Source organism: Adiantum capillus-veneris, chromosome 22, assembly GCF_014529385.1.
Source record: "Adiantum capillus-veneris isolate H3 chromosome 22, ASM1452938v2, whole genome shotgun sequence".
In the NCBI taxonomy this organism is placed as follows: domain Eukaryota; kingdom Viridiplantae; phylum Streptophyta; class Polypodiopsida; order Polypodiales; family Pteridaceae; genus Adiantum; species Adiantum capillus-veneris.
The window spans coordinates 80681626-80708170 of record NC_140952.1 but is presented as its reverse complement, the minus strand read 5'-3'; the positions used below and the strand labels follow the sequence as shown (position 1 = coordinate 80708170).

The following is a 26545-nucleotide window of genomic DNA, read 5'->3' as shown; positions in this document are numbered from 1 at the left end:
TAATTTCCACCTCTGATGGCGACCTCCCTTGGTGTGTTCTCACTGCTTGACTAGCCCTTTGGTGTCTCCTCTTCTTCCTCCCCTTGCTCTTGGCCTATGCAACCCCTATCCCTGGCAGCCCCCTGACCACCCTTGGTGCTCCTCAATGATGTGCCCCACGCTGCCACCTCTCTATCCAGCTTGCGGCCCTCCGCCCTCAAAGGCCCCTTGGTGGACCTCAGTCACCTCTCCCACAGACCTTGGTGGCCTTCAACCCCTCAAACCAGCTGCTTTCCCCTTGGCTTGCAGATAGCACCCTCCTCCTCTCAGCATGTTGACGGCCTCCTGCAGCTCCTCAAACGTGGAGCCTCCTCTCTTTTCTCTGACTGTCTCTCCATCGAGCTCCCTTCACTAACATTGGATATCTCTTTTGAGGAGTTCCCCTCAGCGCTTCTTGCTATGCACAAACTGTCTTCCCCATTGACCCTCCACTTTGATGGCTTTATCTCACCAGGCCCTGGCGGCCGTCTCTTCTCTCCACTCCATGACCCTAGATATCGCTGTCAGGGTATGTCTTTACATTGGCTGGTGGAGCAGTATCATGGCGTTCTAGATTACAAGATTGTGTTACTCAGTCTACTACAGAGGCTGAATATGTTGCAGCATCAAAGGCATGCAAAGAATCAATTTGGCTTAATCGACTAGTGACAGACTTGGGAATCAAAGAAGAGATGCCTGTGTTATATTGTGATAGTCAAAGTGCTATACAATTGGCTCGCAATCCAGTTTATCACTCAAAGACAAAGCATGTGGATGTGAAGTATCATTTCATCAGGGAAATGCTCGAGGATAAGCAACTTCAGCTTGTCAAAGTTCACACCACAGAAAATCATGCTCATCTACTTACAAAAGGACTTCCCTCAGAGAGCTTTGCGCATTTTTGCAAGCAGTTAGGTGTAGGGTAGTACATCACTTCTCTACATCTCTTGTATATTAGCTTGTATAGTAGCTTCTCTCACACTTGAAGTACCACATTGGACTTTAAGTGGGAGGTTGTTGGGGTATAAAGCCCAATGTGGTCGCCCAGGTAACTGGGTGGGCCGCCAGGTATGTACACATATTCTTTTGTAAAAACCTAATAAGAACTCACTATGCTCTACACATTACAGTAGAGCGAGTTCACCATATCGTCGTGCTCTTCTTCTCGCACTCTCTCTCGCGTCACACTTCCGCTCGTACTCCTTCAAAAAGAACCAATAAGAATTAAGCTCTCTAGAAGACTATTGGACAGTCTCCCAAGGGGTCCAATGAGCATTCAACAACCCAATGGCTTGCCTGATTCCTATTGGCCAGGAGGCAAAGGGTTCCAATGAGAGTTTAGTTGAATTAAGTAATTACGTGAAGATCTCACAAAAGGGGAAAGGGGGACACATGTCAGAAGACTATCACTTATGTTTTTTGATTTTCATTGGCTAGGCCTGGGGAGGTCCAATGAGGTGTGAGAATGAGCAAATAGCAAGAGGGGTCGATCAAGAGAGACAGGGGACTGATTTTTGGAAGGCATTATCACACACACACACACACACACACTCACACAATCTCATGTGTGAAGCAAAGAAGACTTTGTCTCCTTCTCAAGCTTGTGAGAAGGGAGGCCTAAACCAACAACTCTTGGCTTTGTGATGCAAATCCAACCAAGAGCCAAGCTTCAATGCATGCTTATCTCCTCTACCATGCTAATCAATAAGCTAAGATATGCTAATATGAGTGATTATGTGAGGAGATGTACATCTTTCCCGTAAGAATACTCCTTCTTCCTCTAAATCTACTCTCATACCCCGCTAGCTCTCACCATCTTCGAAGGTGTGTGAGGTCTTGGGTCTGAGACCGTGAGGCAATTGATGTTGTGTTTGATAAGTGTTTTGCTTAGTGTATGAAGTTTCCATATTCACTACACTAGCTACTATTGAAGGAACACAAAGAATTGCATTGTAAAATGTCGCTCTTGATGGGAGAAACCGTAATACAAAGCCTTTTGGAGGGGGGACCGGCTCCATGCAAATCCGGTCCTCAACTGTTGTCAGTTGCTTACTTTCTCTCTCTTTTGAAGTATTATTCATGCTATCTAACTAGGTGTTATACTTTTCGTTGCTCTCTCCACCCAAACACTCTTGTTCTTCTCATTAGGAAGCTATTCTAATGAAATGCTCACTATGTTCATGCTATTTTCCGCTACACACAAGTTATTAGACAATTAAATGTTACATTGACTTATCAAAGCACAAAAGTTACTGATTAGATTTTAGTTTCATTTGCCATCTCGTGTACTACATCTTGATTCGAGATGTCATCTCTTGGCAACATTTTGAGCGCATATGCACTATGTAAGAGGTTGACATAGCTAAAATATACATGGTGAGATGAAGAATCAGCACGCCAAGTTCTGGATGTGTGTTATGCCTTAAAGGGCATCTCTTGGATTGTCCATATGTTTGAAAGTGTCTCAATTGTTGTCTCTTGGACTATGGTTACCTTTGAGAGCACAACAAGTTGTTGATGAAATTCCAATCCCAAAGGTCATCTCTTGACATGTATGCAAGTGTGGTTTACTTTTGAGATTCCAAAAAGTTGTTAATTGGTTGAGAAAGATGTATATTTCAAGCACTTATTGGTCAATATGTATGCCTAGTGCGGTGCCCTTCTAAGAAGGACATGACCTCATAGACAACGAAGCTTTTGGTAGTTTTTGTTAGATACAAAGCGAGGGTGTCTCATCAGATTCAAGCATCTTGGCTTGCATATTCAAGGCCAGTGGCATTATGCAAAAAGATACTATGGTGAATATATACAATGTGAAATTATTAGTCGAGGATGATCCAAAAAAAACGATACGCTTGGCAATCTTCTGTTGAAACATATGACAATAGTATGGTATTTTCAAAAGCACGAAAGTGCTTAGCTACCTTTCTATTCAAAATTGACTACATAGTATGTCCAAGTGGCGAAGGACAAAGAAGGTCTAGGTTGTTTTTCTCGGATGCAAAGAGAGGACCTCTTAGTAGATTCAACATCTTGACTTGCATCTTCAAATAGCATGATGCAAAAAGCTGATATGGTGAACATATGGAGGGCGAGATTATTAGTCGAGGACGAATCACGATCCAAAAAAAATAGAATGCTTGCCAATGTTCAATTGAAACATATGACAAATGTACGGCATTTACCGAAGCAGTAAAAGTGCTTGGCTAGCTTCTTGTTCAAAATTAAGTACATGGTATGTCCAAGTGGCTAGCTTCTTGCTCAAAATTGACTAGCTACATGGTATGTTCAAGTGGTGAAGGGAAAATAGCTCTAGGTTGTTTTCAACAAAACCAAAGTGAGAGCCTCTTCCTAGCTATAGATGCAATCACCTATGCCAGCATCTTGAAGGATAATGCGTGTCTAAGAGTGCATTGATTGTGGAGTATGCCCAATAGTAGATGTCAAAAAACTCTCTCTCTCTCTCTCTATCTCTCTCTCTCTCTCACACACAAACACACACACACACATGCACACACACACAATCGGGTTGTATTTTGTGTACATAAGAGACCTTTGGAGATGCGCAATGGCCTATATGACGAATCTAAAACGAACCATTGTGGGGGTGCATACTTCTATGTGATGTAGCCAGGATCTCGACAGAAAAGAACTGATAATCTCACCCATCTGTGAAGAAAGACATATTGACGATGCTCCCCACCCCCCCCCCCCTCTCTTTCTCTCTCTTCGCCTCCCTCCCCCGTTGAGAGAAAGGGTCACATGTTCATAGTTGTATAACATGAAAAGATGAAATGCTTATGAATAACAACTACATGTCGTAAGTATGAGTAACTGCAATATAGTAAGTGAATAGGAACAACAATATTACTTGTTCTATCTAGCAACAACATCTAATTGCTATATGGTAATTTCAAAGTGACTATGATTTTGCTACTTCTATTTGGTAAATATATAAAATTGCTATATAGCAATTGGTTTAGAAGTAAGATTCCTTTTTCCATCTAGCAATTAAGTTAAAAGGTAGTCTTAATTGCTAGTTCAATTGGGCTCGCACACAAGGCTTGCTATTTGCATCTAGCAAATAAATCAAATGTTGGAAGGATTACTATATGGGAGTACGTCTAAAGCTCCTTGTGGTGGCGCAACCTCTACATGGCCCCCTCACCAACACAGCATCCTCCTTTTTTTTGTCATGCAGTCCACCACACCAAACACATGGCGATGGCGGTTACTTTCCCTGCCTCAACTAGCCGTCCCGCCACCTTCCCTATGTGGCGCCCTTGACCAGCTCTGCAGCTCGTTTTCTTCCCTGTGGCCACCTTTAAAATTCCTTTTTTCTTCTTTTAACTCCCCACTTGGCCAATTTTAACAAAATCCATTTGATCATGATGATGCCGAACGTCTCCTGTTGGTGCAGAAATCCAAGCTTTCGTATGGAGAGCATCCAAGACCCTGCGCATCTTCATAAAAGTAGACTTTGGAATGGTGGCATTCTTGAGAGGAGACCTCGCCAAAAACAATTGTGATTATCACGACTGCCTACTTGGCAGACACGCCGTGACAGTAGAGTGTCGTGTAAACATCCCGCCCAAGATCCCATATCACAAACTTCATAGCACCTCCATCAAGCATCCTTTACCTCATTCCCAAGCTTGTGATATCAACACTTGTTTCTCTCAACTCTGATAGCAAGAAACACTTGCACTTTTGACTAGAGAGTGTTCCATTTTAGTAAACCTCTCTCCTAACTGCATCAAGTACCTGCCCAATGTTCCTGTCCTTTGCCTGCAAACTACTATTCCTGGGCTTCTTGCACTTCCATAGGTCGTCCATCTTCAGCTGTACCAATGTGGTCAAATCTTGAGGCAGCACTATGATGGTACACCCCAAGTTATAATAGCCATAGGGTGTAATAGAAGTGAGGTTTGGTAGATTGAATAATTGCAAACCCATAGCCTTGACATTCCTTGAATGTGTACCCTTGGCGTAGGCCTAGAGTTTCTGTCATGTGGCCAACTCTTGAATCTACTCTGAAGGTATACCTGAAGTAATATTAGCTGACTAAACATAAGGCATATAAAAATGGATATGGTCCATTGAATGACTAGGAACCCATACCCTTGACATGGTCCTTTAACGGCTTTGGCATGGACCTCAATTTTTTTCCATATGGTCAAATCTTGAGGCTACTATGAGGGTCCATCTCAATAGATATTTATTGACTATTTACATGCCTATGTGTATATAAATCTCATATAACTATTTTGTGCTTATTGTACATAGAGGGATGTAGGTTTTGGCCGAATACTCCTTGCCATGGACCTCAAGTTTTTGCCACGTGGTCAAATATTGAGGCTAATGGTACAACCCATGTTATCTTAACTGAGTAAACATACAAATTTAATAGCTTCAAACCCATAGCCTTGGCATAGGCCTTGAATGTGTATGATGATCCTTAGCATGGACCTCAAGTTTTTGCCACATGGTCAAATCTTGAGCCCACACTATGATGGTACATCCCAAGTTATATTAGCCAAGTAAACATAGTGTGTAATAGAAGTGGGGTTTGGCAGATTAAAGAAATGCAAACCCATAGCCTTGACATTCCTTGAACGTGTCTAATAACCCTTCGTGTAGGCCTAAAGTTTTTGTCACGTGGTCACTCATGAGTTTACTCTGAAGGTAGGTATACACTCTGAGTCTACTCTGAACGTATACATGAAGTGATATTAGCCAACTAAACATAAGGTATATAAATGTGGGATCCGGTCCATTAAATGACTAGGAACCCATATCCTTGACATGGCCCTTTAACGTGTCTAATACGCTTTGGCATGGATCTGAAGTTTTTTCCACGTGGTAAAATCTTGAAGTTACTATGAGGGTACATATTAGCTGAGAAATAGCGTGTAATATAAGTGAAGGCTGGTACATTCCATGATTGCAAACCCATAGATTTCACATGGTCCTTTAATTTTTCTAATAATCCTCAACATGAGCTTCAAGTTTTTGTTAGATGGTCAAATCTTGAGACTACTCTTGCATTGAATGTTTTTTTCAGGTGTCTTCACAAATGTCATTCAAAGTGGAGACCTTGTAGACCTCCTCATTGGAGATAAGGTGGTTGCAAATGGGAGTGTACTTTCAACCGAACCTAGTGTTTTGTGCCATGGTGAATTACTTGGAGATGGTAACTTGTCAGTGTCTATTGATAATTGCCATGACTCTTTTGCTTGCTTTCCCTTTCCAACAATTCATGCATTGACAGTCAGTGAAATGGTTGGTGGGTTTGCAAAATGGGAGAGACAAAATGTCAAGCTTACAGGGGATTGTGGCATGGTTAGTATGCCACATGATGATGAAGTGGATGTGGCCCTTGAATGAGAACATATGGAGGAAGTAAACTACGGAGATCAATTGTGAGAGAGTTGGAAAGAGTGTGTTGTCTTTCTTTGGTCAGAGGGGACAAAATATTGCATTGGAACAGGGGCTATACTTCTATATTTTCCATATGAAGTAATTGACTATGAATTTTTAGGAGAACAAGATCTTGGTGTGGTGGTGAATCAAGCTTACAATGAAGCAACAAGGACTAGTGCAAGTGAAAGCTTAGATTGCATTACTTGAGTTCTACCAAACATCGAGCGAACTTATCCGAGCAAGCTCAAAACCGAGCAAAGTTATCAAGTGAGTTTCTCACGTATATATATACTTCTTTTCTAAAAAGAGATATCAGAGAGAGAGAGAGAGAGAGAGAGAGAGAGAGAGAGAGAGAGAGAGAGAGAGAGAGCTTTCTCTAAACCCAAACACTAAATGTCAGCACCATTGCTCCCCAATCATGATTATACAAACCTAGTCGTCCTTATACATGTGTCACCATTGCTAGCAAAAATATGTTTTTTTGGAAATTTAAATATAGATCAATTGAACAGCTTAGTTCACAAAGATGGAAGATGCGACTCCTTTCCATTTTGGATTATTGTTTGGAAAAGTCTAGCAGATGTCTAGAAGGCCATAATTTGTTTGCGAAAAATTTCAATCTCTTTTGAGTTTGTGTCTGCTTAAGACAAGGTGGTAAGGAAATCTTGCTAGTTGGATTAGGGAAAGGGTTGCATCGTATGGACATCACATTTTTTGCAGATGATAGAGACTTGCCAAACCAAGAGCTACCATGTATGTCCACTAGGAAGAGCGCTAATGAGTGATAGAAGATGCTTAGATCTCTCTCTCTCTCTCTCTCTCTCTCTCTCTCTCACTTTAAAAAAAAGAGAGAAACAATATCACTATTACCGACTATTTTCAGCATATACAAAACATCTTTACAACAAAATGTTGAGCCTGGAGAATATCCAAGAAAAAGTCTTTTCACTTTCAGGGACCAAAGCTTACTGGATCTACTTCGATTTTTGACTTATCTTTCTTCTCTTTCACTTTACCTTACGCATTCTCCCACTTAAGTTTTAGTCCTCAAGAAAACCAAGCCAATGTGTGAGCACAACCAAACTACCTTGTAGGATCTTCTCTCTCTCTCTCTCTCTCTCTCTCTCTCTCTCTCTCTCTCTCTCTCTCTCTCTCTCTCTCTCTCTCTCTCTCTCTCTCTCTCTCTCTAACACGCTGAGCATACACTCATTAGAAGTATAACAAGCTGACATTTGTCCAAAAATGATTTGCGAGAAAAACCCAGTAGCAGTACCACAAAGTAAAACTTACTTTCGCAATGCTACATTCCAGAGAGACACCTACCTTAGATTGATTAATTAGCTAATTCTCTAGAATCTCAACATCCCCATCGGCAATCTCTGTTTTCAAATCCTTGGGATCCCTGCCATCCACAGAGAAACCCACAGAAATGCAGTACCCAAAATTTCCTTTACTGTGCCAGCAAGATCCTTTTCCATTGAACGAGGACGCATCACCTAGGATATCTCGATCGCATCATCAAGAGAAATGTTGCCATTGTGCTTGATGTTCTTAAATGTATAAGGAGAAGGAAGAGGAATCTGCAAGTCAAAAACCAGCTAAGAGCTCATGGGGCACACTAGCATGGAGCGAAACCCTCGCCAATGCTAGGACTGAGGGGAAAGCAGAAGACGAAGAAAAAGGCAATCGAGTGATGTAGTGGCTTGCATGGTCAGATTAATAGGAGGAATTGTGACAATGCAATTATGCAAGTTTCTAGCAATCATGAGAAGCATCTGTTGTATAACAATGTCGTAAATGCAAACGATGGCATCTCTGCTGTTTCTCTTAGTGGGATTTCTGTCAGTGGGCTTCATCATTGTGGGCAAGAATCTAATGTCAGAGCTCGCCCTCTTCGAGATTAGGAAGAGAGATAATTGTTGCACGAAACTGAGAGCGGATTAACAAGGCCCTTAGCACTAATCATGTCGTCCCTTCCACTATCTGCCCTTAGCACTAGGGATTAACAATTATGCTCCTTGAGCCAAGGTCGATGTCGTCCCTTCCACTATCTGCGACTAGGGATCCAATTTAAGCGGCATCTCTGTTGGTTTCCTCTCCTTTCTTTCTGTTGCTTCTGCTTCCACTTCCACAACCTTGTGTTGCCCTCTCTCTCTCTCTCTCTCTCTCTCTCTCTCTCTCTCTCTCTCTCTCTCTCTCTCTCTCTCTCTCTCTCTCTCTCTCTACTAGGAATAAACGATAGCTAAATTAAATCATGATAAAGATGCCCGTTACATAAACCTCAGAAAAACAGCCCATTTAATTCGTTCTGCAGCCATCCCCGCACCTAAACATTATTACAAAACATGAAACATCATTGCAATCAAAACTCAACAGCTCAAGCATAGGAGAGCTAATACTTGTAGTTCGCAACATGAAGCGATTCATCAGTGTCAACGCCCTTAGCAGCATCTCCAGCATACTTGCCAAGGACAGCCTCAGAGTTGGCCTTGCATCGGGCAAGCAAAGCAGCTTGTGTTGCAGGAACGTTTTCCTTCTTTCCAACCCAAGTCTTTCAAGTGCTGGCTTGTAATGCTCGTCCAAATGCGAAAGAAAATAGCCATGGCTTCTTGGTATCCATCTCATTCATGGCATTCAAATTCAAAGTTGCTTCTTCCTCACTTTGACCGCCCGACAAGAGCATGACACCAGGAACAACAGGAGGACCCGTCCTTTGAAGTGCTTGTACTGTGTATTTGGCTATCTCCCGAGGGGTTGTCTTTGGCGCTTTAGAGCGAGGAGTAACCATGTTTGGCTTCAACAAGGTGCCCTCCAAGAGTACATGATGATAGCTCAAAGTCTTGTAGACAGCAGGAAAAAGCACAATCTCCGTCACGGCAGCACATTTCTTAATATCATGGGGCCCATCCACAAGAATCTCAGGCTCAAGAATGGGGACTAGACCATTCTCTTGGCATAGCGAGCCAACCCATTTGCATTCTCAAGTATGGCAAGAGGAGATGGCTCAGTTGGACCAATATTCTTGAGCACAGCTCTCCACTTCGCAAATCGGGCTCCAGCATTATAATATTGCTGGCAGCGTTGGGCAAGGCCGTCCAGTCCCTGAGTCGTTGTCTCACCGTCAGTCATGTCTGCAAGGTTGACAGTGCCCTTATCTACCTTGATGCCGGGGACTACTCCACAAACGGCTTGCCACTCGCTATTTTCTAATAGAGGGTTTCCTCAAAGAGAATGACACCACAAAGGTACTGGAGGGCATCTGGGGCAGTAAAACGAAGCTCCCGGAGAGCTTGCGTGTTTGACTCTACATTCTCCACATGTATACTTGCCAAACGCTTCCCAATCGTCCCTGTGCTCTGATCATCGGCTGCCAGGATGCCCTTTCCAGGGGTCGCAATGTACTTGGCAGTGGCAATAAGCTCAGCTGCGTATTTACCCTCAAACGCGGCCATGGCCGCTAGCATCCTCTATTTCGACTTTTTGCGGGAGCATCTTGATAGGCCATATCTCGGCCTTTGGCAGCGTTCAGTGACCCGAACGGTGAGACGAATTCCTCCAACAATCTTTTATTTTTAATGATAGTGTGCTGAGAACCTTGACCAGCTCTTTCTCGGTATGTGCATTGCGCTCCTCCTTGGTTGGCTTGCAATGACACCATGGTCTCCCTCGTTTTGTTGGGCAATATCACCTCCGGGCTTTGCCTGCACGGCCGGTGACTGGTCCTTCACCTCTCCTTGGGCCCTTATAAAGCACAGATCGATTGCTATTTGTGAGCCAGGCACCGCCTCCAAAGTCGAACACCAGTAGCACTATAACCCTTCCCAACTTGGAAGCTCACACAAATAATACTAGCTTTCCAAAAGCTTTGTATACGGGTCGTGATATGTGTGCTTACTTCAAATGAATTGTGCACGACACCGCACCCATTCCAAGCCTGCAATACGATGACTCCCTAGCTCAGTGACTCAAGAACCAGAATCACCCAACAGCCACCAATGACCACACTGCGAGGCTCACCTAGGGCAAGCGAGCCACTGCCACGTGCTAAGAGGGCTCGTTCTCTCGCTCAAAATTCTTACACACAGAGCGTTGATAGTAGAGGTCTCTCTCTCTCTCTCTCTCTCTCTCTCTCTCTCTCTCTCGCGCGCGCGCGCTCTCTTTGAGAGAGTTGAGTTTTTTGAGATTTATGAGAGAGAGAGAGAGAGAGAAACCTCTACTATCAACGTTTTGAGTTTTTTTTGAGAGAGAGAGAGAGAGAATTATGAATTGGAACCATTGGCTTCGCTTCAGTTACCTGCAGCATTATATTTCTAAGGGGGCCGGCTTTAGAGTAGAATATCTTGCCGCAGCTGAGCACAGTGGGAGATGGCAGCAACTGAAGCGCAGGAGCAAGTGAGAAGAAGACGTGGGAGCTAATGCAGCACCTGCAAAAGCACAAGCCAACGTCGAGTGACGCTCCGGGTGGGGGCGGGTGTGCTGGTGGTGGTGCTGGCAGTGATGGTGCCGCTGCTGCTGCGGTTAAGCCCAGTGCTGGTGCCCGTAGGCTTCTTGATGGCGGTGTGCACGGCAGGCGCCCTCATAGCCGGAGGGGTAGCCATAGCGGCTGTTTCTTTGGTGTCGTGGGTAGACACCCTGACGTTTCCCAGCAGCTGGACAACGCCCGATTCCGCATCCAGGACGTGGCTAATGGGATATGATGCAAGGCGCGCGACTTGGCAGGCTTCGCCCTTCATCCCTCCTCTCACGGCGGCAGCGCTGGCGACGAGGCTGCCCCCGGAGCTTAAGACTACCACAGTTCTCTGGAGCTTAAAACTACACAGTTCTCTTTTCCTATTCCACTAGGCAGCTTGCAATGCTCTTAATCAAGGTCCCGCCCTATAAAGATGTAAACCGAAATACTAGTAGAAATTTTCAATTTTCAAAAAATTTTGAACTATATTCTCAAAAAAGAGAGAGATAGAGAAAAACCCTTGCGCTCTTTGATAGAGTTGAGTTTTTTGAGAGAGAGAGAGAGAGAGAGAGAGACCCTTGCGCACTGGCACGCGCTCTTTGAGAGTTGATTTTTAGAGAGAGAGAGAGAGAGAGAGAGAGAGAGAGAGAGAGAGAGATCCACGCCCAAGAGGAAGTAGAAACAGTTGCGACATAAGCAATCATGATGGTCAAGCGTCATAATGGTGGACGTAACAAGCACGGAAGAGGCCACACCAACCCCATCAGGTGCTCTAGCTATGGGTGATGTGTGCCCAAGGACAAGGCAGCCAAGCGATTTCTTGAGGACCATTGTTGAAAAAGCTGTTGTGCGAGATGTGGAGGATGCGTTTATGATGGGTACGCACTTCCCAAGCTTTGCGCCAAAATGCAATACTGCGTTTCATGTGCCATTCACTCTCATGTTGTCCATGTGAGATCCCGCATAGTAAGAAGAGTTCGGGAGCCACCACAAAGGTTTAGACGCAACGAGGATATGCAGAACCAGAATCAGCGTACCAATGTTCCTGCTGTTAGAAAGTGAAGAGGTGTCTAATTAGTGCATAAGCCAGGAGAGGAAGAAGGCTCATGAATATTGACTTCTATCTTAGAACTCTTAGAAGACGCATGCTACGAGCATTGGCATTGTGGTTGAAGCCATCAATTGGATGGACGTTGAGGGACTTTTGAGTCTTTTGGACAGGCTTGTATTTGATGTTTTGGAAATGTCTTTCTAAAGTTTTTTCAGAGAGAGAGAGAGAGAGAGAGAGAGAGAGAGAGAGAGAGAGAGTCCGACTTGCTTCTGAGACTCTGAGAGTGCATGAAGAGAGAAGTCGTGCGAGTGAGCAAGAGACACGACACTGAAAATTCATTAAACTCGGCCACTGAGAGTGATTCACTAGTGCTTGAAAAAAACTTTTTTCCAAAAACTTGTCAAACCTACATGTTAGAAACAATAGAGGTAAACTGACTAAATCTGAAGGTTTTTACATCAATTTACATTATTTTTTTCCAAATTTTGGAGGTTTTCTCACCTTTAACTATAAAACTTTAGAGGTAAATCTCAAAATTTGTAGGTGGGGTTACACTAAACCTAGGTTTCTGTTACACTAAACCTATGTTTTTTCTAAGCACTGTGAGTGACTTATAGAGGCGGCACTGAGTCTAAGAGAGAGAGAGAGAGAGAGAGAGAGAGAGAGAGTAATTGGCTAGATTGGTTGAGAGCATGCATACCCCTTCCATGGAGAGCTCGTTGCCCAGTGGCGGAATCAGACCCAGTTTTGTGGAACTCTAGAAGAAGGTGGAGGTAGGGATTGCTGACATATCAATTTTTGACGCACGACTAGAAAGACTAGTTTTTGAGAAAAGATTCGTCGGCTGTGATCCCACAACTGTGAAAGAAGAACCTCATTCTCTCTCTCTCTCTCTCTCTCTCTCTCTCTCTCTCTCTCACACACACACACACACACACACACACACACACACACACACACACATCCAAACTCTTCACCTTTGTTCTCGCCAAAAGATAGGGCCGAGGTGATTGCAAAGGCATTGCATAAGAGGTGATTGCCAAGCTGTTTCATGCAAGTGATGATTATCGTTCATGTCGACAGTACCTTATGATCTTCATCACCTCTCCCACCCTTGGCCACAAAGTCCTTATGATTGGGGCCTCCTCTTTTGCGACTCACCATGAAAACTCTAAAAGAGTTCGTAGTCCATGAAAAATATTCTTTTCATGATACATGTGATGTGAAGGATATTTTCCTTTTCCTCTTTGTTTCTCAAGTGTCATGATTATACGCTGAAATATCTTTTTTGAGAGCTCTCTGCGAGCTAGACAAAATGGATTCACTCACCCAAAAAATTTTATCTCCAATTTCAATAAGGTACAATTTAGCACCAAACATTGCACATACACATTGTTCATATTGGCTCCAACCTACCAATACGATCTACCAAATCTACTTCTCGTTTAACTTCCCTACAAGCACTTGCCATAATATTATGTATTGAGGAACCCTCCTTCCCCCTCCACAACATTGTACGCGCACACACACACACAATTTTACTTGTCTAAGCATCTACAATGGCTTGAATATTGAAGGCCACCAGCCGTGATTCAGAGGAGGGAGCATAACCTTGGATAATCAAGGAGTTAATATAAGGGTGGATGATTAAAGTCTCCATAAGGAACGTTCTAGACATTTAGAGACAATGATAGAGAGATTGTAATATGTAATTTGATGCTAAATGTTTCTATTATGATTTAAGTTCTATGTATCTTGTGGGGTTTTTCTCTTTTTATATAGCTTGAAAAGGTTTGCTTGGAGTTTGAAATTCCTCATCCTGCAGCCAACCATGGCTAGGCACATAACCATTTATGGACGACAATGTGGCAGTAAGATTTTTCTTATGTTTGACAATAGCATCTATGCACTTTCTTTCTCTTTTGTGATACAACATTATGAAATAACTAATGCATTCAATTTGCATCCATTAACTCTAATGGGAGAGCAGGTGAAGATAAAGGCTACTGAACTTGCTAGTGGTGAACAAATCTTCCTTCTCAATCATGGCCAATGTCAATTCTGGAAGGTTCGCATTGCTATTGAAAGCACACAAGCCATTGGAATGAAGGACACACTAGTAATAGTCAGATGGTCCCTCCACAGTAGTTGGTATACTACATGCAACGCCTTCTTCACAAAGCAGCCTACAAATGGCACTCAAGCAAGCAAAGGATATCATTCAAGTTCAAGAGATACCTATGCATTATGATGGACATGTGGCATCTGAGTTACCATCTTTTGATCTATTTGTGCACGAACTTATGACAATTGCAACATGTGAATTTACCATGGAGAATAAGTTTGCAAAAATAGAGTTTTGGAATATGCTCAGCAAGATGGTTCAGAAGCAAGGATATGAATGTGTATCAATGTGTGTGTGAACACATTAAAGGAAGAGTATGGCTCTTTTGTTTGAGACTATTTGAGATGCAACATGGTTACTTTGCTACACTATACTCTGTAGAGTAACTATTGAGATCTTGATCTAATCTTTTTCATTGTTTATGCTCGCTCGGTTTCTTGTTCGCTCGAAAGTTCTCACTCGAGGATTGGGATTCCTCCATTACTTTAGTGAGATGGCCTATTAAGAGGCTTACCTTCCAAGACGGATCACCATTGCTTTCCCAACCATTGGGCAAATAATTTGTGGATAAAGACATAGCCAAGGAGATGGAAAATGTGGATTATGCAGCTACAATTTTTTTTGCAGGGACAAGGTCACTTTTTGTACATAAGTGAAATTATTCTATGGCTAATAGAAAGCCTAGGATATACTCTCTTAAAGATTCAGAGGTGAGAATGTCTATGGGAGCTTTCTCACAAATTGCAGCCATTGATTGTTGTCTAGATAAATGTTACCAGATCTCACATAGAGAAGCATTGCTCTAACTCGAAAAAGCATTTATGGGGTTTTCAATTGGAGGAACGTACAAATTATGTGTATGACACACTTGATTCGTCTTGCCGAGTTGATGGTGTCGACACAAGGAAGTACATCTTTGTGCTCAGTGGGAACGTTGTATGTGGAGAAGCATGGTATGAGATGCATGGTATACAGAGAACGTCTTTTTATAGGTACAAAGCTCAATTTGAGCAAGGTGTGAGGAGGGCAGCACATGGAAACAAAGGGGCAATAAGAGCGGGTCGAGATCACACAAAGATGGGAACAGAAATTCTTAGAGACTTTGTTGAGAAGAATGCAGAGAAAATGCCACATAAAATCCACACAATTCATGATGGAACACGTGAAATGCAATTACTCATCCCTTACATCTACAAACAAATGGACATATGGACAGAAGTGAATAAGACCGTGGATGTTATGGAATTGATATTTTATTATTTGTTGCAGCTGACAGGTGGAAAAAGACTGGGACCGAGCTAGGCCTATGCGAATGAAATTATATACATTGTACATTTTATTATTCAAGTGCTCTTTTATGAGCTTTGGCCATTTATGATCGGCCGGCCATTTTGTACTCAATTTGACCATTTAAGAAATCTATAAATGAAATACGTGCAAGAGGAAAAGGGTCACTCTTGCACGGGGGGAGATTGCACCCAATGTCTATGTTGTTCTTCTCTCCTCTCTTCTCTTCTCTCTCACCGTGATGGCGTAGCACTCCGCTCTAGGAGGTGTGCCTGCGTGTGCTCGCTTACTCTCTCCTGCTCCCTATCTCTCTTTGTTCGTGTATCTTGCGATCATGCAACCACGTGATTGTGCCAGGTATGCCGAGTAGTCGGTTTTATGTTATTTATTGTGTTATTTCTGATATTTTGCAGGGAAGCCACGACTTTCGACTGTAGCAGTGGTATCAAAGCTGTGGTTACGCTCTTGGGCATAGAACGATCATGCTCAGAGACTTAGGAAATCGGTAGCCCGAATAAAAGCCAAGGCATTAAAATCAATTATGCTCCTTGTTGTGATGTAGTCTGGATGTAGCTATGGAGATGAGCTAAGTATTTTATTTTATTTCATTTTGCTGCTTTCATTAATTGAATCTACTATGTCTGCACAATTGTTTTCAAGAAGGTACTTAAGTCTAAAAGTTGAGCATAGGAAGCATTTGTTTCAAGAGAAACAAACACAAATTTGATTAATTGAGGTCTTTATATACGTACCATAATTAGTAGCTAATAAAAAAATTAAGAGTATGATTTATCAGACGGAGTAAGAATCAAGAAATAGAGAAGAAGGAATAGGATAAAATTCTCTTCCATCACTGTAAGGCAAGTCGTAGAAGCATTAGAAAAGCTATGAGTACATGTAGGTAAAATTTGAGAAAAAAAAAAAATCCTCGAACCTCCTCCTTGGTGGAAATTTGAGTAGGCTTTGGTTTCCTAAGTTCTACTTTCTAGTCCCTACGTCTCATTCCTTTGCCTCATATATGAATTGGTGCAAAAACGAGCTTGGGCTAGAACTTGGGTGTACACATTATCATTCTGTAACGTTTGCGGAGAGTGTAGCTAATTACCTAGACGTGCTTAGCATTTAAAATTGGTCGATACAATTTCCTTTCCTTTGCTCCAGATATGAGCTGGTGCTGTCCATGGCAGAGAAGAGCCAGCTAAAATTTGAACATTGCTAGGAGTCCGCAAATGATAGGATGTTCCTTTCTTTGCTTTCGTAGACAATCTATGGTTGGAGAGGAGACGAGTTCAAGCATATGCAGAAATCCTTGGAAGAGGACTTCCCTGGTATTGGGTATTGGTATTATCCTCACGTGAGGTTTTTGGAGGGCAACCTCTCTTTCTCTCTCTTCCTCGCGACCACCTCTCCATGCGGTTGTTGGCAGCTGACCCCCCCTTTAACCACCAACCACACCCTCTCTCTCTCCTTCTCAACATCTGCAGTCATTGTTGTGACGTACCTTTTCTCTCTATCTCCCATGCAACCGTTAGAAAATTGTGGACAGCCAGTTTTCTCTCTGCGCTCACTCGCTACTAGCTACCTATCATTGGCCATACACACCACACACAAAAAGGGGCGGCTCTGATTACCCAGCACTGAGATGCAGCTGAACCACACTCTCTCTCTCGCATGCCGACCACACTTTCATTGTCACTCTCTGATCGTATTCAACCACCCCGCCCCACTTCTCATCGAGTGGACGACCAGAAAATCCTCCCATATCTCGCTCTCATCCAACCACTTCACTGCAAGCAATACCAACCATTGGATATCTGTATGTTTCTCTCTCTCTCTCTTCATCTCATGCATCCATCACCACCCATTAATTCCCTCGTCCATGCACACTCAAAGGAGCCGCTTGCAGACTCAACAGAAAACCAATGAAGCACACACACACTGTTCTCCTAATCCGGACAAGCCCTTTCTCTCTTTGTCTCTTGGTGGTGTTGGCTGCTCGAAAGAGCCATGGAGGATAACTGTCGCACACCATAAGCGACCACTAGTAGATCCGCCACTGAAATCACGTTCGGTCACCACTCCAGGCCTAGCTAAAGTCCCTGTCAGACTAGGACACCCGCCCCGCCTTGGTTTTCGGAGGTCCAGCCAGGTTGCTATCACACACAGCTTCACGACATCAGAAGTGACATTTTTCAACGCCAATCAGGGTAGGGCAGGTGGTGAGCCCCCCGTGTTTGACGCTACAGAGCAAGGCTCAGCACCCGTCAAAAAATTTCCCGCGCGCCTTTTTTGCAGATGGCCATGGAGCCTCAAAACTTGGCCGAGGGTGTTTGCCCGCCCCTCTGACAAGGTGTTCGGGCCAACTTTTCCTTTTTGCTCAGCGAATGCAAGCTCGCCACCTAAGCACGACTGCCTCTTGCCTGCCCAAGTTTGACACGCGCCTAAGTACTTTTTTTTTACAAATCATGTACACCCTAAGCCCACTCTCGTACATCCTTAACCCACTCTTAGTTGATTATCTCTTTCTGCACATTACCGTAAGCCCACACCAGACAAAATACGTGCACACACTCAGCCCCTCTTGTCTCTGTTAACTCATCCATTGCACATGTTGTAGCAATAAACCTTGACGTAGCTTCCATCGTCAATCTTCCCTAGCAATAGCCATCGCGTTTGCAACTCCCAGAAGCAGTAGCAATACCGTCTGTAACCGCCTTCATTTGGTCAATCCGCAGCTTGCAGGCAGAGGTTGGTGCCCGCATTGTCCTTCATATATTCTGACACCAGAACGAGCCTTGTGGCTTAGTACTTCTACACAAAACCCCTCTGAGCAAGAATGGTTTGAGACTACTCTAGCTGCTTTGCTAGTTGTCTCGCTGTGATCTCGGTTGCCCCTCCATTTTTCCAACCTCTCATATATATACATCGTATCTCCTTTGAATTTATTGTCATAATGATATTGACCACATCTTGTGCCCCAACTAAGCTTCCACCGACTCCCTTGGTGCTACCTCTAATTTGCAGGTTCCTTCTCAATTGTGTTGCCCACAGTAGGTAAGTTTCTCATCGTTCTGGCTTGATCATCTTATACCCCTTGTTGCATTGTAAGTTGTTATAATACTATCCAATCCAGGATAAATATGTGCTTGCACCTTGCAACACATGCAACACAATAACCCATGCACATGAATATCTACATCTAAGAAGGACAATTGTTGCCATGGAGCTTGAAACTTTTGATCTGACAGGGGCCACATCGATTGCTATAAGTTTATGTAGCTTTTTGCTGAGGCAGCTCAAGTCTGACTAGGCCCAACAAAAAGATGGTTGTACATGTAGGATTGAGCATGCTACTCGGCACATGGTAGTAGTGATAGAGCCACTAGATATTGAAAATGGCAATGGGTCTTGGTAATGGTTGGGTGCGTGAAATATTATGGCGCCCACAAAATTGTTTACTGTGCTGGGCACATTGGTAAGTACTGGTAGTGTTTTCAAGACAGTTACGTTCGCCAATTTTCTCCAGCTGGACATAGCACGCTCATGATCAGTACTCTTGCATATGGTGTAGTGTTTCTCCAAGATCTGGTTCCTATATTTTATGTTTGTTTGTGACTCTCGTGGATCTAAGCTATTAAAATTAAAATTGTAGAGTTTTTCTTCCTACTCAGTTGTCATCCTCTCTCTATCCATACTATAAACTAATAAGGAGGAATATGATTTTATTTTATGGCCAATTATTAAATCCAAATTAACACATTTTGAATTTGTTAACTATACTTTGGTGTCAGTTTGCTAGTTACAGTTGTCTCCTACTTGTACCTCTCTCCCAATGCAAAAACTGGTACATATTTTCAGATGCAATACATCATCCAAAGTCTAATGATTTACAAAAATCACACAAGTTCTCCCCGCATTTTCAATTTTTGGTTTTGAAAAATCTTCTCGTAAACACAAGCAATCATACACTAATAGCACTCTCTCAAAATTCTATAATTTTCAAAGTCCTACACATATACCATTCCACAGAACAACACGGTTACATAAATTCAACGCACATGGCTTACTTATCAGCTTGATTACTATCTATTTTTTGATGACAGTATGGCTCTTTCAACTTACTTGCATTCTCTAACATTGTGCCAATACTTGTATTAAATGAAATGGCTATTGCGATCATTTCACATTGAGCTATGCAGCTACTCACATGAGCCGACGTGCTCCCGCTAATGCATAACAATTTGTTAGCACTTTGTTACTCAACCTTACTCCAATGTGGTGTGAACGAGGTAGTATATTTTTTATGTTTTTATGCCCAGTCTAGTCCATTGGTCACATACACACAGATTCGCCGATTTAGGCAGTGTGTAGATACTCACCTTGGTGCAGATCCGCTGATTTAGGCAGCACATTGACAATTACAGATTCATGAATTTTTAAACAATACCAAATGCAGATTCGTCGATTTAGGCAGCATTAGTGCAGATTCGCCGATTTAGGCAGCACGTCTTATTGGTGTAGATTCGCCGATTTAGGCAACACCAATCACAAAATCATGCTGCAATGGCTGGCCACCACTGTAACTGGTATGATTTTGTTACCCGGGTACATAATGAAAGTGATTTGGATTTGAACTTATATTGTGGAATTGGATTGGGATTTGGTATTTGGTGATTATTTAGCAGTGTTTATGTGATGAGACTTGACATTATGAGATTGATGATGCGCGTGATCAATGATATCCTGATTCATCAGGGTATGACATATACTAGAATAGGTAGAATGTGGATGACGACAGGCATAAGAAATATTGTCTAATTTTATGAATTTTGTTACTATTTGATACATATTTCTAATCATTGTTTTTGACAAGTATTATTTGCAGATTTCTATCTTCGCAACTGAGGACAGTTGCTTTCCAACGGAGAGGTATGTTATGGAATTGATATTTTATTATTTGTTGCAGCTGACAGGTGGAAAAAGACTGGGACTGAGCTAGGCCTATGCGAATGAAATTATATACATTGTACATTTTATTATTCAAGTGCTCTTTTATGAGCTTTGGCCATTTATGACCGGCCGGCGAGTTTGTACTCAATTTGACCATTTAAGAAATCTATAAATGAAATACGTGCAAGAGGGAAATGGTCACTCTTGCATGGGGGGAGATTGCACCCAATGTCTGTGTTGTTCTTCTCTCTCCTCTTCTCTTCTCTCTCACCGTTCCGGCTCGCTTAGTCTCTCCCGCTCCCTATCTCTCTTTGTTTGTGTATCTTGCGATCATGCGACCACGTGATTGTGCGAGGTATGCCGAGTAGTCGGTTTTATGTTGTTTATTGTGTTATTTTGCAGGGAAGCCACGACTTCCGACTGTAGCAGTGGAATAGGTTGGAAGTAAGAAACTGTCAATATCTTCATTTAATTGGATATGGAACACAGAGTTCAAGCATGTTAGTCTTGTAACAACAAGAGTGTTCTCCAAATGTGCTATTTGCTAAAAAATAAAGGAAAAAATGGCATCAACAAAGTGTTTATAAGAGCGTAATGCACTTTTAAGGAAGTGTCGAGTTCACAATGCTACAACAGCAAAGATGTAGAAATTTCTACTATGGTTGGCGCTTGGCATCTCAGTTGGAACCGCAAACAAACTTGTGCGTCATACATGACAAGATGGACCAAGCAAAGACTCCAAATACAAGGCTAAGGTCAAAGTCAAAGCAAACAGAAAGGTCTCCTTAGCTTCTAGTCTCTTTGAGTGGCATGATTACACATGGACATGGGCAAGGAAGATATAGTCACTTTGCAATTGATTTTTGGCCACATGACCCAAACTTCACAATTGGCTCTCTATCTCTATGCTTAAGAAATCTAGAGAGGTTGGATAGTCATGAAAAGGGTGACCTTGAGCTAGATGGAATGCCAAGGTCTTCTTTTGTAGTGTTTCAGCCTCTAAATTCCAAGAAAGCACTAGATCATTATCAAGGTATCACACAAGGATCAAGATGTGAAAATGAAGATGTAGGGCATGGTGATGTCTACGGCTTCAAAAAGTTGCTTCAATAACTTACTATTGCAATTGGATAATTGTGGGTTAGAAAACAAAAATTGCTATCTATTTGCATTTTTTTCATTGCTAGTTGCACGAGGGACATTCAAGATGATCCAATTGGGTTTTTTAATGATGGGTTTTTTTTTCCAGAGAAGCTAAGGACAAGCACAAATTTTACATTTCTGCATCTCAGGAACATTTGCAATCACATGAGAGCACAAAGCCTACTCCATTTTTTTTAACGCATGTGCCAGATTTTAAAAACTATATTGAGGACCACTTGTGTCATTCAAAGGAATATCTTGTGGGGCACTCAAAACCTCTTCAATTTAGGCTCTATATGCAGGGTGAGTTGGCGGTCATGCAATACAAGATGCATCTAAAGTCAATGGATTCATTGCCAAGAGAAGGTGGCATTGAACTATGGAAAAAGGGGAATGATGGGAAGCCTAGCCTTCCAAAGGGTGTACCAATGCTACTACCAATGTTTGATTATGTAAAAGAGCACCAGGAGGTAGTAGGGGGAATTAAATACTACATAAAATATTGGGAAAATTTGTACTCAGATAAACAAGGTACAATAGACTCTGGGTACAAAATGTTTATAGCCTCAGTAGTTGATTATTGGAAAGACATGGTCCAAGGCTTTGCAAATGCCACACTTTCATCATGTAACCAACTTTGTGGACTTTTGGCCAAGAACACAAGGTGAAACAATGTACTAAAGGAAACGAGGAAGATGAATTATAGGAAATAGAAGACTTGGATGACCATTATTGTAGTCTTGCATCAAAACGGAAGAAAGATGCATTTGACCCAATGGTGAATGTAGAACAGGGAGACTTTGTGCTTGTTCAACCTTCAGAATGAATTTATCCAATATGGCTTGGAGTTGCGCAAAGTGACATAGACATGGAAGAGTTTTCAAATAGCCTTTAAAAAATTATTATACAATATTGGGGCCCAGTTTGCTCTTGTCAAAATGCAGCAGATGCGGATGTTTACTCAAATAGCTGGGAGAAATACTATATGTGTAATATGAAGGATCCTAAACGATGGGAAGCGATAGGAAGTATTGTCTTCTCTTGGATGCCAAGCAAGGGCATTCCCAAAAAAGTCAAAATTCCTAAAAAGGTTGTGACAAGGGCCAAAGAAAGTATGAAAGATTCATTTGAGTAAAGGACAAGGCATAAGATTCCAACAAACCAGGTTAAGGTGTTTTTGTACAGCACCTAAAGAACATTTTATCAACTCCCTTATACTAACAATTCTACAATCATCTCTTTAACTAATATTAACCATTCAATAGCTTGCAACCAAATGTATTTTTCAATCATCTTAGTGCAATTTATGTACTAATCTCAATTCAAAATTGACAAAATTCTCATACTTACGGGATATATATTGATTTCAAATTCCCAAAATGTTTCAAAAGTCCCATACTCTCTAATAAGGTGTTTGCTTAGCTCTGATGCATAGGGCATTAGGCATCTGGAATATGATTTGGACCTACCATTAGTACACTCATAGATTCCTATGTCTCCTTGGATTTTTGGAGCTTTCACTACCTTCTTGTCAAATATCATGATGGCATTAGGGAGACCTACTCAAGGTGCCATGTTTGCATTTCCAAAAAAACATCTTCTGGTTTGCGACATTGTCTCCATATTTAATATAGTTTTCTGCATCTCTGACAATGAGGTAATGAACCCCCTCATCATCTCAAAACCTATCTCTATCTTTGTACACTTGGATCATCTCAAGTCCTCTCGCACACTTTAATTCCTCGATGCCAACACACTTGTGTCCCTTAGCATCAGTGTAGATAAGGTCTCCATGTGTGTTTGATCCCTCTAGAAGGATTGTGGTGTACCTAGGTTCTTGATACATGATTATGGAGGTGCTATCTCCTTCAACCATGATGGTCTAATGGTTTCCAGCATGTTCCAGAATGTAGAGTGAATGGTCAGAAGAGGTGTCATTCTCGCTACCCTCTTCTAAGATTGGTGCAAGGGGATCTCACCTTGCTTGATTGATGCTCTCTTCCTTGGACACTAGGCTAATTTGGTCACCTCGAAAGAGGTGTCGGTCTTGCTATCCTCTTCTAAGATTGGTGCAAGGGGATATCACCTTTCTTGATTGACGCTCTCTTCCATGGAAACTAGGCTAACTTGCTCACACCCTGCTCTAGGGTCTCTTCGTTGATAGCTTCCTGACCTTAAATATATGAATTCACAGAAAGATTTTGTTTGTAAACCAAACCTCTTACATGGTAGGTTGGTTGGCAGTCTTTTGTGTCATCACCTTGCTTTGAATGCTCTAGATACCTCTCGGTTGTTTGAGTGCTCTTGTCGCAACTGAACAAAAATTTGACAAAATGTAGAAAAACTGCAAAAATTAGGTCAAAAACTGCACAAACAATCTCTAATTGTCATAAAGTGCTTGACTATGATTCTAGTGTTTATTTTTCTTGAGCAAGGTGTCAAAAGAACCCTCTCAAGATACTCTACGTCTTGGGACTACTATAGTAAGTGTTTGAGGCAGGTGGTAGCAAACATGGTCATTGGAAATAATTGCAATTGCTAGCAATGAAGTCGATCATTGGCACCAATTGTGGTCATTGGCACCGTTTGTGGTCATTGGAAACAATTGTAGTCACTTGCACCATTGTGAGATCACTTGCACCAATTTGCGGTCACTAGCACCATATACATTCATTGGCGCCAACATCAATCATTGGCACCTAAGAGTTTTTTTAGATCTAACACTTCCAATTGATAGTCTATCCTCTATGGAGTCTTTTGGCACTCTGTATGAGGTGTTTGGATGCTTTTTGGTGGCTATTTGGTCCAATTATCAGACTCGGGCTTTAGACTTCAAATTTTGGGTGATTGTTGGGGCTTCTACTAGTTCAAATGAGTCAAGGAAGGTATATTTGAGATCCTTTTCTTGCTAGGAATCAAATGGCACCTAGCTGATCCTAGCCCTGACACAGAGGGCAGCAATCGCGGTTGGTGCCACTAGTATGAATTTTGAATTTTGACACTTCTTGCAGCTTCCCTATCCCTTGTAGAGTGTTTTGTACTTATGGGTGACCTAAAATTTTGAGGTTTGTCTTGTCAAAAGACACTTTTGTCTCTCCAAATTTGGTCACTTAGGCACTTTAATTTGGCTAGTTCTACCCATTTTTTCAACCTTTTTGTTCAGCGAAAAGTGGATTTTGCAACTACAAGGCTTGAGGATCCTCTTAATATTCTATGGACATGAAATTGTGTCTAGTGTAGAGGAAACTATTGATAATGACACCAATTAATTCTTTGATTAGGCTTTTATGTGCAAGTTGAATGCAGCCAATTCAAAAATCCTTTGTAAAATCACTTAAAATGACCACTTTTGTACCTCTGCTTCACCTTGGTGCCAGAAAATTGGTATGGAGTTTCAAATTTTTAGCAGTTTTATGGGCTTTCATCTATAAAATTGAATACGGAAGGTATTTCTGGGATCCTTGGACTGCTAGGAATTTTATGGCACCACTTTTTCTTGATTCAGACCTGTATGTGCAACTACCACTTGTTGGCTTCTGAAGATTTGATGCTTCCTACAATTAGGGTTCCCTCTGTGGAGTCTTTTCCCCCTATGTTAGACCTAAATTGATGAGATTTGGTAAGCCTAACGACACAAAAACCTTCAACTTTGGCCACTTTGGACAATTTTGGGTTTGATATGGCAATTTATAGACCTTTTGGACTTGGGGAAGGTGGATTCTTGCTATATAGAGTATGAGGGGTCTAATGATATGCTTTATATGTGAAAATGGGTCAAATGGAAATGACCGTGATTGTTGCCAACTGAAGAATTTTGGAATTTTGACAACTCTAGCTGATAGCTTAGCTTCTGTAGAGTCTCTCAAGCCTATGCACACCCTGTTTGGATGATTTTTGTCATGTGAACAAGCCAGAAATGCTCTAAAAAGATCCTAGCTTGGGGTTTTCACTCAAATTTTGGGTCTTTTTGAATAGGCGCAGGTGGATACACATTGTAGACAACCTAGAAAACCTATGGGCAAGGTCAGACCCTAAAATTTTGGCGAATGACAACTGCAATCGGTGCCAATTGTCAAAACCTAATGACTAGATGGTCCTTGGTGAGTCTCTACCCCTTGGGATTTCCAATGACACCCTTCAATACTTAATTGGACACTTCTGTTGAGCACAACTAAGGTTTTTGTCTTTACTTTGTCAAAAAACACACAAGTCAACGTAAATCAAAAAATACAAATCCAAGAGCAACCAAAATTTTGACATCTACTTCTCTAATGAATGTTCAAGTGTACAAACAAGAATTCCTCAAATTGGCACTCTAAATCTTAAGTTTTCACACTTTGAATTTTTTATCACGTTATGGTATCCAAGAGATGCGATATGGTCACCAAGGCGACTTTTGCGCTCTCATGCAACACCAAGACTGAAGGTCTACTTAACTCTACTCCTTAAAAACAAGTGAAAGAAAATGATGTACAAAATTCAAATGAAAACAAGTTATATGAAGGTGAGAAGAAAAATGAAGCGATAGAAGGATGTTCGTATAGTCACCAAACACCAACTTACCACCCAAGGGATTCACTCTATATACAAAATGGGATTCCACCTACGAGCAGAAAACTATGATAAAACCCCTATATACGACTCATATTAGGGAATATGACCCCCCTTTCTACGCTTATATGACAATCAATGAATAAGACTATCATACCTATCTTACATATAAAATTTAGGTCCAGATGATCCAACTGAGTAAAACTAGTCAAAGTGTGTGTAGCATAGTGACTAGCAACGTACTAAGGAACCATTTCAATTGATAACTAGATGTACCCTCAATGTGTCTTAGTTGGACTTTCAAACTATGTGCCCGATCAGCCTGCACTCTAGCTACTCATCCATTTTTGACCCATCCAAAGTTGGTGTAAATCAACCCTTGACTTGCTCCAAATGAACCCTTATCTATGATCGGCTTGATGAAAAATTTGATGTGTGACTGATAAAAAGCTTCCCAAAAATTTATCTGAGTTCTAGTGTACATCCATAACCAATCGTTATAAGTAATCAACCTAGGTCAGGTCCGCCCCCCCCCCCCCCCCCCCGC

The 26545-nt window shown here is 42.0% G+C and overlaps 2 protein-coding genes and 1 pseudogene across 2 annotated transcripts; 2 read left to right on the top strand and 1 right to left on the bottom strand.

Annotated features, from left to right (window-relative positions):
* Window positions 1-8752: 8752 nt before the first annotated feature.
* Window positions 8753-9893, bottom strand: LOC147429661 (fructose-bisphosphate aldolase, cytoplasmic isozyme pseudogene; annotated as a pseudogene).
* A 923-nt stretch (window positions 9894-10816) lies between these two features.
* Window positions 10817-11263, top strand: LOC147429660 (uncharacterized). The gene has a single exon (XM_086495234.1). It carries the CDS (start codon window positions 10857-10859, stop codon window positions 11136-11138), a length of 282 nt encoding a protein of 93 aa, XP_086351360.1. The 5' UTR covers window positions 10817-10856; the 3' UTR covers window positions 11139-11263.
* A 330-nt stretch (window positions 11264-11593) lies between these two features.
* LOC147429659 (small ribosomal subunit protein eS26y-like) lies at window positions 11594-11953 on the top strand. The gene is made up of 2 exons (XM_086495233.1): window positions 11594-11658; window positions 11734-11953. Exons 1-2 carry the CDS (start codon window positions 11594-11596, stop codon window positions 11951-11953), a joined length of 285 nt encoding a protein of 94 aa, XP_086351359.1.
* Window positions 11954-26545: the final 14592 nt, after the last annotated feature.

What these genes read in the sequence shown, in the direction of transcription:
- LOC147429660 (XM_086495234.1), top strand. Translation starts at nt 10,857, where the DNA reads ATGCAGCACCTGCAAAAGCACAAGCCAACGTCGAGTGACGCTCCGGGT.
- LOC147429659 (XM_086495233.1), top strand. Translation starts at nt 11,594, where the DNA reads ATGATGGTCAAGCGTCATAATGGTGGACGTAACAAGCACGGAAGAGGC. An exon ending in GGCCACACCAACCCCATCAG is followed by an intron (nt 11,659 to 11,733) that starts GTGCTCTAGCTA and finishes TTGTTGAAAAAG; the next exon opens with CTGTTGTGCGAGATGTGGAG.